Source organism: Pteropus vampyrus, unplaced genomic scaffold (genome assembly GCF_000151845.1).
Source record: "Pteropus vampyrus isolate Shadow unplaced genomic scaffold, Pvam_2.0 Scaffold123, whole genome shotgun sequence".
In the NCBI taxonomy this organism is placed as follows: Eukaryota; Metazoa; Chordata; class Mammalia; order Chiroptera; family Pteropodidae; genus Pteropus; species Pteropus vampyrus.
In genome coordinates, this window is record NW_011888904.1 from 3415062 (window position 1) to 3427589 (window position 12528).

General features: G+C 35.7%; 1 protein-coding gene across 3 annotated transcripts in view; it reads left to right on the forward strand.

The window, feature by feature from the left end:
• The window catches only part of TGFBR1 (transforming growth factor beta receptor 1), a 37680-nt gene extending 25152 nt beyond the window's left edge, over window positions 1–12528 (forward strand). For 2 of the 3 annotated variants that reach the window (XM_023534191.1, XM_023534192.1), the window contains 6 exons: window positions 46–276; window positions 4182–4349; window positions 5007–5163; window positions 6741–6865; window positions 7912–8042; window positions 10914–12528. In XM_023534191.1, coding sequence (XP_023389959.1) covers window positions 46–276; window positions 4182–4349; window positions 5007–5163; window positions 6741–6865; window positions 7912–8042; window positions 10914–11039 — 938 coding nt within the window. In that variant the 3' untranslated portion in view covers window positions 11040–12528. The remainder of the gene's footprint in view (window positions 1–45; window positions 277–4181; window positions 4350–5006; window positions 5164–6740; window positions 6866–7911; window positions 8043–10913) is intronic. The other variant, XM_023534193.1, reaches the window with a different exon arrangement.

A 12528-nucleotide genomic window follows, 5' to 3' on the forward strand; every position in this document is an offset into this window, starting at 1 on the left:
ATACTATTGTTGATTGTACTGAATACTATTATTTTTTATCTTTAGGTTTACCATTGCTTGTTCAGAGGACAATTGCTAGAACTATTGTGTTACAAGAAAGTATTGGCAAAGGTCGATTTGGAGAAGTTTGGCGAGGAAAGTGGAGAGGAGAAGAAGTTGCTGTTAAAATATTCTCCTCTAGAGAAGAACGCTCATGGTTCCGTGAGGCAGAGATTTATCAAACTGTAATGTTACGTCATGAAAACATCTTGGGATTTATAGCAGCAGACAATAAAGGTCAGTAATGTTTGCTTCTCCTTTTGAGTATAACAAAATCTATTTAAGCCTTTTTACAGTTATGGCTACTAAACATTGTGAAATTTGATGAGAAAAACAAATGTTTGTCATGCCAATTAGATCTATTAGGTCAAATAGAATATGTTAGAGCTTTAGAACTGGGAACTTAAAAGATTTTAAGATTTAGAACTGAGAACTTAAAAGATTTTTAGGAACAGCTTGTTCCTAAATCTCTTATTGTTTTACAAAATGTTAAGAACTATATATAAAAAAAAAAAGCCATGTGCTTTGTTATTTTGCTTCTGGGCGGTTTGTTATTGAGTACAGTCATAATACAGAAAAAATTGTGAACTCTGCTTAAAATTTTGAGGTAGGATAGGGCCCAGGTATCTGTTTCCTTTTAATCTCTTCCTGACCATTAGGGCATTCTGATGTATATATTCTGATAAAAATGGCCTTATTTATAGGGAGAATGAAAATAATTTAGTGTAGTTTATGTTTTAAATTGCCTAAGGATAAGTAGATTAATCTTGTAAGTAAACTCAATTTAATAAAGACATGGTTTCTCCGAAACCACCTTGCCATTGGTAACTTCATGGGTACTTTTTTGCTTAAGGCCCAGCAGGTACTTAAGGCCTGGGGTAAGAGCAGATGCAGAGAAAGCAAGGAAGCCATGTCAGCAGAGTCCCAGTGAGTGGCGACTGCAAGCAGTTGACTTCAGACTGTACTTCATCTACTTTCTCGGCTTCAGTTACTACCTTTGTGCCCACACTTCCTGCTTTTATAGCTTCTGTCAGAGAGTTGTGTTACATCTCAACTCTCATCATCCCAACCGTGAATCAAATGTATTTTCCTGCTTTCCTATTTTTAAAAAAATACTCTCATTATATCTTTTTGGATTGTCTAGAACCATAGTCTCATCTTTTCCCTTTCTTCCTTCCTGTTTATTGCTTCAAAATGTTAACAGTGTTTAATCTCATTGGTGATTATGGGTGATTTTATGATTTTTCTTTTTGCTTCTCTATTTTCATATTTATTTACAACAAGCATTTATCATTTTTTTTCTAACATTTATTTAGAGAAAATTTCCAGTATATAGGAAAGTACAGAATAGTATGGTGAACCTGTATCACCTACCTTCAGTAATTATTAGCTCACGGCCAGTCATATTAGATCTCTGATTTCACCTATACTGTCCCTAACTAAATTATTGGAAGTCAATCCCAAATAACATATCTTTTCATCAATACCTTTTCAGTTTGTATCTTTAGATTATTAAGAATCTTTCTTATGAAACATAACCACACTATCTTTGTACTTTTTTAAAATGTCATAAAATATCTAGTTGCTTTCAGATTTCTGTAGTTGTCTCCTATTTTTTTTTTTTTAACAATTATTTATTCACTTTATGACCCAAAGTCCACAGCTTGCATTTGGTTGATATTTATCTTAATATTTATCTTAAGTCCCTTAAAATCTCTAAGCTCTTTTTTATTTTTTTTGTCTTCTTGCAGTTTATGTGTTGAAGAAACTGGGTTGTTTTGTCCTATAGGGCTTATCACATTCTGTATTTTGCTAACTGAATTCCCATAGTGTCTCTGGACTTGCTCTTTGTATTAATTTGAAAACTGGTAGTCAGAATTTGAGATTGAATCTGATTAAGTTTTATTGGTTTTCTGAAAATATTGTATACTTCTTATATATTGTATCTTTTCTATCATATATCAGGAGGCACATACAATGTTTGATTATCTCTTTTGTGACTTAGGGGCAGCGATGGATGTGATTGTTGTAGGCAGCGATTATAAATGGCTACTACCAATTAAATATCACTTAATTTAAAACAAAACAAATAAAAGCAGTGATCATAGTCAGACAGTCTTTGGTTTTCATTTTCTTCTGTCTTTGACACCATCTAAATTCTTCCCCAATTCTTAAAATTTTATTATGTTCTGTGACAATAGACTTTATTTATTTTTTAATAGTTGTCTTTGTTTTCTGAAACTCTTCTTACTGATGTCTGTGAAGGGTCTAATTCTACAAATGTTAAATACTCCCTTAAAGAACTTACCCAAATTTGTGTCTTCAAACTCCACTGTGGTGGTGACTTTCAAATCTACATTTCGAGGCCCAAACCTCACTCAGGCCCAGCATGTTTTAGGCATGTTCCAACTCGCAAACACACTGGTATAAAATGCTCCTGCTGCTGTGCCCTGAGCTTTCTCCTCACATTTGCTTAAGCTGGTGCTGTCATCTGGTGGTCACCATGGGAACTAGCTGACCTTGCTGGCTCTCTCCGACCCCCTCCTTTCTTCTCTGTCGGATTAATGGACTTTGCCCAGAACTAGCCCCTCCACCCCAATTCCCTTTTCTTTTATCTTCATCCTCTTGAGTTAATTATACCCAGGCAGCCCTTTATATGTGCACAACCTCTTATATATCCTTCTTCTGCCTTCATTAGTTACCTCAAAAAAAATCTTCCTTTCTTCTGTCTTCCTGTGTTCCTATTTATTTCTCGTATTTGTGAGTCTTTCAGAATTCAGTCATGGCTAATAAAAATGCAGATAAAGCTAGCAATGCATCTGTATCAAGAAAAAGAAAGTGCAAATTTAAACAGAAGCAGTTTATAAAGTTTATGAAGAACAGGTTTGTAAAGAACTAGTGTCATGAATCTCTAAATCCTTTCAAAAGTACCCAGAAATCCCCTCCAGAATCTTCTGAAAACATCTTCTTAATCTCTTCTAATCAGAGTTGGCTTTGCTTCAAATAATAGAATTTGTTTTATGTCAGTTGGATTTTTCCTTTTATAACCAAAACGGAAGGAAACAGCACATTTTAAGTTCTAATGTGCCATGCATTGTACTAAATTCTTTAAAACTGTTCTCTGTTTCAAATCTTCTTAATGGTCTTGCAAAGTAGATTTTCTTGTATAAAAGAAAGAATAGAGGCTCATTCGTTAAAAATTTGTCTGAGGTCACGTAGTCAATAGCCACGCCCTGGATTCCAGCCTACTCAGAATGACTCAAGGTGTGTATCTTACTGAATTATGCTGCCTCCTCATATTACTGTAATGCTTTTTTTCCCCCATGATTGAGTGAAATATGCGAGTTTTTAATATATTTCCATCTACTTCTAGGTTAAATAGGCTTTTGTGGACCAGCTTAGCCAGAACATTTACCTTGATTCCCATGGGAAAACACATTTCAAATTCATGTATCAGCTTACAAATGAACTTGTGGAACACACATTCCTAGTTGTCGATGTTCAAAATTACCTTGTGTAAAACTGGGTTCAGTCCTAACTTTTTCTCCTGGTGACATTTCAGTTCCTGTCTCAGCTTCCCCATGTGTCAGTGCTATGACTATTTTTGTTTTTCTAAGCTGAAAACCTTGGAATCATAATCATCTTGTCTGGCTTCTTTGTGAACTATATACAGAGTCTGTTTTTAAAGTTTTTTTTTTTTTTTTTAATTTAAGCTCACTTTGAGTTTTGTCCCATACTACTCCATGCCCATTGTGGCCACACTAGGCTCCAGATACTTCTCATCTTCCTGCCTCCTTCCTTCCAGAAACAACCATTGAGCACCTAACCTAGCATTTTTTCTAGGCATTAGAGTCCCCAGCTCTGCTGCTATCTGTGTAGTCTCAAGATTACCATCTTTGAACTCTGATTCCTTATCTCTTAAATGGGATTAGTTATCTTACCCTTATCTGAAGATCTAAAGGACATGAATGTAAAAGTATAAGACAAACTGAAAATACAAGAAAATATGAAGAAAATATGTACAAACTTAAGGTACCATCATATTATAGTTGTGGAATTCAGGATTGAGAGTAGACTGAAACTTTTGAACAAATTATAAACATTTTATAGCCCATCTGAAACATTGCTTTTGTACTTTGCAGACAATGGTACGTGGACTCAGCTCTGGTTGGTGTCAGATTATCATGAGCATGGATCCCTTTTTGATTATTTGAATAGATACACAGTCACTGTGGAAGGAATGATAAAACTCGCTCTGTCCACAGCAAGTGGACTTGCTCATCTTCACATGGAGATTGTTGGTACCCAAGGTAACTTGAAGGAATCCAGTTATTTAAGCTTTAAATTCCCATGAGTCTAATGTGTGTTTAGAAAATTTTTTTAAGAAGTCAGCCTAGTTGGAGTTATCTTTTCTGTTGAAAAATCTCATATGAAGTTAGGAATCTGGGAATTTGTTTAGAGAGTCTCTAGTCATTGTATCAACACTGATATTTTTGTGAGTTTTTAAAAGTAACATTCAGTCTTGTGATTTTTGAGGATCTTGGTTTTATAATTCTAAGAGGATGTACTTTTACATGTAGTATCAAATAAAATATGAAAATGCTTTGTAAACATCATGCTCTGTAAATGCTATCTGGCCATCTAACAAAATTATATTTGACTTTGAGATAAGGAGAGTGTATGAAATTTTTTACAGTTGAAAAATGAAACACTAAGTTTTAGTTGTAAAATTTTTATGCTGTCATTTTTATGCTGTATGGGATATCAGATGCCAACACATCTCTGTGCTTTAGCGATTGTTATTCACTTGCTACCTGATTCACTTGAGGTTGTTAAGTGATGGCTCAGGTATTACGGGTGATGTCGGCTAAATGCTTTGATACTGGGATAAGAGAAGAAACTTGAATCTGAAGTTAAGAATTATGATTGATATTATTGTTTAAGCAATCAAGTTTAATTTTTTTTAGGAAAACCAGCCATTGCTCATAGAGATTTGAAATCAAAGAATATCTTGGTAAAGAAGAATGGAACTTGCTGTATTGCAGACTTGGGACTGGCAGTAAGACATGATTCAGCCACAGATACAATTGATATTGCTCCAAACCACAGAGTGGGAACAAAAAGGTACCCTTAGAAATAAATAATATTTAATACGTTCCAAAAGCAATATCTTTTCCTTCTCATTTGTATATACATATCTTTTCTGAAACTCAGACTTGTACTTTATTAGATTGCCCACAGGTAGAAGATCTCATGATCGTGCCTGCTCTGAAGCCAAGGTTACCTGACTTAAAAAGATACCTGCTGATGAAAGGTGGCTTGGATTTCCAGAAAATATTAGCATTAGTTGCATTAATTATAATAGCAATAGTAGCTAATGTTTATAGGGTACCTGCTATGTGCCAGTCATTTTAATGGGTTTTTATATAGGTTAATGCCCTCCTCAAATACCGTAGCTAGCCCACTATTTTCATGTTTTCCATTCCTGAAAACATGCCTCCTTTCTCTTCTCCTTAGAACTTTTACATGTGCTATATCCTAGAGCGTACTTTCTCCTATTGTTTTCTCTTAACTTGTATTCACCCTTTCTTTCTCATAGGAAGCCTCTTGTGGACTATTAGGTGTTCTTGCCAAGAGCTCTCATAGCACACTGAACCTGGACCATTGAGGCACTTACCTACATTATGTTGCAACTGTCCATTATTTGTGTAGATATTCTATTGGATTGCAGGCTGCTTAAAAGCAGCCTGTTTTCTCAGCATCATCATAGCACCTAATACATAGTAGATCCTCAGTAAATATTTGTTGAATCCACAAGCCTTCAAAAGAATCTAACTAGATAGATGTCATAACCCTCAATTCACAGATGAGGAACCACCTCACAAAGGTTAAGTAATGTGGCCAACCTCATATAAGCTGAAGAGCTGAGACTTGAACCTGTGAACACAGGCATCGCTTTGTGTATAACAGCATGTTGCCACAACATATCTTCAAACTACCATCTTGGCCTTGGATAGAGCCCAGCTTTATTCTGTCTAAGCTGTCTTCATGATTTCTGGATTCAGCAAGGACGCTCAGAATGCTCAACTCTAGGTTCCAGGACAGGGGTTACCGCAGGACTTTGGGGATCCTGTTCTATAACCTTAGTGTGGTTTTTGGAACTTCAGAACCCTACAATGCAGCATCAATAGGAGGACTGGCATTCTTTTTTAATCTATTATTTTCTTCTCTAGAATATGTCCCTGTCCTTCTTTTCATCCTATTTTAGTGAGAAAACTTCTAGATTAAAATATACGGTCCCTGCAAAGTACATGACAGAGCTGGAGGTAGTAAAAGTTAGGATATGTATGTATAATACGTTAAATATATATAAAAAATTTTTCTTGAGTCTAATATGACCTCAGTTATGTAATATTTTATGTTTATGACTAGAGAAGTCCAAAAGGATATGTTCATCAAAATATTTAGCACTTTGGAAGTAGTGGAATGATTTTTTGCCTTGTACTTTATGAACTTTGGGAAAATTTATCTAAGAAATATGAGTCATTTTTAAAAACAGCAGAACCATGCTGAAAGGGGGGAAAGTCTTACAGTTTATTGATTTTTTTAAAAAAATCTCAATAGTAAAAGAAAATTTATGAACCAGTTCAAAAGTAATATGGCCACCATTCCATAAAATAAAATGCTGACTTCTTTTTTAGGTACATGGCCCCTGAAGTTCTAGATGATTCCATAAATATGAAACACTTCGAATCCTTCAAACGTGCTGACATCTATGCAATGGGCTTAGTATTCTGGGAAATAGCTCGACGATGTTCCATTGGTGGTAAATTGCTCCCCCTCCCACTCACTAGTGTGTCACGAACAGGAGTTGTTTATGAATTGCCTTCTTTTTTATTGAAGGAAATTATACACATCAGCAGTCTGAACTTATGTTCACCAGGTGATCACTAAGAATGCCAAAGAAAATAAAGGAAATAAAACCTGTAGTGCGGGAGAAATGACATTACATGCTTTATCCTCGTGTAGTCTTTTTCTGTTTCCACTTGAATCTTAGGAAGCATCAAAAACCAGCCCCTTATTTTGGAATATAGTTATTTAGAATGGACAACTGCTTCAGAAGCCACCTGGGAAGCTGTTTCTAGCATGTTCCTGGGTCAGACTGATCCCTCCACCACACCCTGAGATTGTGGTTATTTTTACCAACCTGATAACTAGAAATTAGGGAAAAAGGGTACAGTACAATTACACTGCCATTACATTACTTTTTAAAGTAAATTTGTTTTAACTTTTAAATTTAGTTTTAGATTGAGCACTTTTGATGTTTATTTGAGAAAGTCTTTTACCCTTAGGGGCCCACGCTTGGCTAAGACTAGGGCCTCAGGTTCTTCAGGCAGTGAGGAGCAGAGTATGTCTGCGTTATAGCAAAGAGGACAGATTATTGACAGATACAGGTAGGAGGAGGGACTTGCACCTCAGGCTTGTCTTGTAGGATTTGCATCTCAGTGATAGAGGGTATATATATCCCCACATCACGTGAGAGGTTTTGTACTCAGAATAAAAACTCATTTCTTGCACATTAGGATTCTAGGAGAAAATGTCAGTCTGGTCATCACAGCTCATAGTTCACCATCATTAAAATAGCCTTTCCTGATCCCATGGTGATACTTAGTTTCAAGGTGTAGGATCAATAGAAACTCAGGGAGGTGGATGAAATAGAGCCAGCTGTGAGTCCTGTTCCACTTACCTGATTTAGTAATGGAACACTATTATAGGACGCTTAGGCGTTCCTTTTCTGTTTAGTCAAGAGTGGGCTGGCATTATCTGAGTAAATTCTTTAAAATAGATTTTCTTTTTTTTTAATCAATATAGGAATTCATGAAGATTACCAGCTGCCTTATTATGATCTTGTACCTTCTGATCCATCAGTTGAAGAAATGAGAAAAGTTGTTTGTGAACAGAAGTTACGGCCAAATATTCCAAACAGATGGCAGAGCTGTGAAGTGAGTATTTCGTTTGGATACTACGCAATTTTCTAAACTGCTTCTGCCTCGTAGGTAGAAATTTGCTACATTTCTTTAAGGAAAACAGACACAAGAACTCTTTTTCTTTTTCATGGCAGTTAAAGCAGTGAGTAAATACAGAATAATTTGGTTTTCATGTTCATTTTTAAGCACATTTAAAGGGCCATGGAGCATATGCAGTGGCCGTCGAGGTATTGGAACAGTGTTTAGATCTGTCAGTACCTAGAGTGCCTGCATTTTAAATGAATGATTCACTTCAATCAGGGCAGTCCAGGATTCTGATGGGCATTAGGAGACCTGTGTTCCAGACCAGCTGGCTGCCATTTCAGAGTGACAACAGGCAAATCACTTCAGTTCTCTAGACCTTAACGTGCCTTTTTTGTAAAATTAGGAACTTGGGTAAGATGATTATGAAGACGGTTCAGGTGATTTTATATTTCACTCATCTGATTGCCTGTATGACTGCTCACCAGGAATTTGGGCAAAATGTTTTCCCGCAGTGCCTGAGTTTCTCAGCCCTAGTGCTTACAGGAAGTTTTAGAAATGTTTTTTTAGTTGTAAATTTAAGGAATTCGTAAGACAAGTTTTATTTACTCTATCTTTAATTGCTAGCTGTTACTAATTATAATATTGGTGAGGCAGAGCATTTCCCTCCAGATTTGGAGTTTTGTACTATAGGAGGAATAAAAAACTGGTCACTTAAGTAGTTATTTTACATCATAAAATAACAGAGGACTCAGTAGAACTTTTGACATCAAGAGAGCTCCTTAGCTACTTCTAAGAAACTCACGTACCCAGGCCCAGATAAAATACATCACAAGTGCTCAAGGAATTCACATGTTTAATAATGAAATTGGGCCAGATTTGTCTTTTAAAAATTAGATCTTGATACTGCAAAGTACAGACTTGAAGTATTCATGTACTCATTTGATAATTAGAGCAGATTATTCTTGAACAGATGGCTTTTTAAGCATGAAGAAAAGTTAGCAATTAACATTAAGAGCACACATGCAAGTTGCAGTTACTATCACATCATGCTAAATTAATGCCATCACTGTCATTTTTTTCCATTTAGTTTTCTATATACTTATCACTAATTCAATTTTTTATTTTTCTAGGGTTTTAAAACTCTCCTCTCAGTAGTTGAAACACATCAAGTTTCTGTAAAACTGATAGAATTGTCTTCCATCATTTCCGACCTTTTCCAGTCTGGACTGGTTACTCTCCAGGCCAGCCATACAGCTTTTATCTTGGGATAGCCCTCACCTTTCATCCTGGGATTCCCTTTGCTGCTTTTGTGGTGAATCTTCCTTCCTGCATTTCCTGTCTGCCTGTTTCTTCTTTTGCTCATTTCTCCCCTTTTTCAGGTCTCAGCTCAGATATTACCTTGTCCATGAGCTGTTACCCCTCCATCTATTTAAAATAGCATCCTCCTTCTCTAGTATATTTTATCTCCTTCCCTAAATGATATTTCTCTTTAGCACTTGGCACTGACAGTCCGCATATTTTACTTATTTATTAATTACATGCTTTAGCCCTCTAGAATGTAAGCTTTATATGGACAGGAATTTTGTCTGATCACTACTATATCCCTAACACTTAGGATGATATCTGGTAGATGGTAGGCACTTGATAAAATATTTGTCAAACGAATATATATATATGTGCTGCGCACTTGGTCCTTTTCATCTGGAAACAAATGTTTACTTCTAGAAAATGATCCTGAAGTATTTCTTTGATTTCTTTTTTCTCTTTTAACTCTGATGATGAATGTTAGACCTTCTAATTTTTTAATTTCTCTTTCCCGTTCTCTATCTCTTTATCTTTTTTCTCTAATTTCTGGTGGGTTTATCAGCTTTTACTTTTTTTTTAATCAGGTTTGTATTCTGGTTCTGTAAAGTTTTTCTAAAGTCAAACAAGAAAAAAAGTTATCAATGATAAATTCAATATCAGTATTTTCTTGATCTGAGTATATTAATGATAGATTATTGATATTTTTTTCTCTCTGTACAGCTTCTGATTTCTCCAAGTTGCTTTTCTATGTTTATGTCAGCTTCTGCACTTCATATTACTTTCCCCAAATCTCTGATCAAACTTATTCTATCTACATGTTTAAAAACAGGGCACTAAAAGCTTATAGGAAGCTTTGTGCACATGAATGGAGCTTTTTGACTGTGATATTGAGGGTGATTTAACTGGGTTGCTTCCTTGGGGAACCACTGATGTCAGTCCCTTCAGGTCTGTCCTCTTGGGCTGCTCACATTCACCCTAAAGAAGACTCCTCATCTCGTGCCTGGAGGAGTATGTACAGTTGTCGCTTGTGTTTTGGAGAGAAGGCCTACAGTCAGCATTTAGCGTGTTGTCACTATAGAGCTTTGTTCTGATGTTCCCCAAGTCAGAAATTTGTTTTACTTTCTCAGATACAAACCTCTAGTCTTCTAGGGTGGAGGAGGGGCAGGTATCTGGGGTTTTAGCTCTTTTGGCTGATCCTTCTATTTTTGGCCTGAACTTCATTCCAGAGGTACTTGATACAGTTAATTCCTCAGTTTAAGGGGCTGTTTCACTGTGAGTCGAGTTCCTCCTATGCCTTGCACAGCTCTGGTTTAGGATTCTGCTTTTTCAGGTCAGCCGAGTGAGCTACCCTGTGTCTGTCTGCTTTCCAGCTGCCAGCACCAGGACCCCATTGATGGGAATTTAGGTCATTTCTGTTGAACTGCTGTTAGAAATAATGCTCAAACCAAAAAACTTGTGCATACATCATTTAGAAAGAAAACTTACAGGTAAAGATTCTTATCTAGATCAATGGGAAACGATGCATGCATTAATTATTTTTCTTGTATTTTCTTGTAGGCCTTGAGAGTAATGGCTAAAATTATGAGAGAATGTTGGTATGCCAATGGAGCAGCTAGGCTTACAGCTTTGCGGATTAAGAAAACATTGTCACAACTCAGTCAACAGGAAGGCATCAAAATGTAATTCTGCAGCTTTGCCTGAACTCCACTTTTTCTTCAGCTCCGCTCCTGGGTTTTAATTTGGGAGGTCAATTGTTCTACCTCACTGAGAGGGAACAGAAGGATATTGCTTCCTTTTGCAACAGTATAATAAGGTCAATTAAAACCTTCCCAGGATTTTTTTGGACCCAGGAAACAGCCATGTGGGTCCTTTCTGTGCACTATGAACGCTTCTTTCCCAGGACAGTTACAAAATGTTGTGTAGTCTACCTTTATTTTTTATTAATACAAAATGTGCTTTTTTTTTTTTTTTTTTTATGATTGCTGGTCTTAACTTTAGGTAACTCTGCTGTGTTGAAGATCATCATTAAGGGTAAAGGAGCTGGATTGCTGAGTTATATAAACATTTCTTATTTTTAAAGAAAGTGATTTATTCCTGGTTAGTACATTCTCAGAGGATTCTGAACCACTAAAGAGTTTCCTTGATTCAGACTTTGAATGTACTGTTCTATAATTTTCAGGATCTTAAAACTAACACTTATAAAACTCTTGAGTCTAAAAATGACCTCATATGGTAGTGAGGAACATAATTTATGCAATCGTATTTTGTATACTATTATTGTTCTTTCACATATTCAGAACATTACATGCCTTCAAAATGGGATTGTACTATACCAGTAAGTGCCACTTCTGTGTCTTTCTAATGGAAATTAGTAGAATTGCTTAAAGTCTGTGTACGTTAAAACTTAAGAGTGTTTTAATTCAAAAAGTTTATCTGGGTAACCCAGACTTTTTCAGTTTCATTTTTTGGAAGAGTTTTTGTGCTATGTCATTTGGTATTCCATTTTGAAAATACCTTTCTCCTACCAGAATGTGCTTAAACCACTAACGAATTGAAGTGGCATTAATTGGTCAATTGTTATCATGGTCATGTTTGAATAGTCTCACATCAAGTTTTTACATTTTAGTTGTGTTGTCTGAAGATACTTTAAAAAACATCAAGTAGCGCTCTAGATGCTTATAGTACTTTAATAATTTAAAATTTGTAGCATACAGACTAATTTTTCTAAAAGGGAAAATTTGTCTAGCTACTTGTGAAATTTGTGTGGCATTCTGTAAGCTATTTTGTTCTTTATCTGATCAAAGACAGTGTTATTTTTTTAAGAAATGAATTACATTTAAAGTTAGAATTATGGTTAATGTTAAATAATAGGCCTTTTTCTAGGAAAGTAAGGGTAGTTCATTTGAGTGGATAACAGGTATACAAGAGTCAAATTCGTTACGTTAGGAGTCATTGTTCGATGGGTTTTCTGTCTTTGTAACTAAAGTTAGAGTTAGTGTGGTTTTGAAGTCTCACTACACTTTGAGGAAGGCAGCTTTTAACTCAGTCTTTCCTTCTGTGTACAGATATTTTAACTGCTTAATTTACATGGTTATGTAATGAATTCACTGTATTGTTGAGTTTGGGAGAGTGGTAGCTAAAGCATATTCTGAATATAGGTTCTCTATTTACA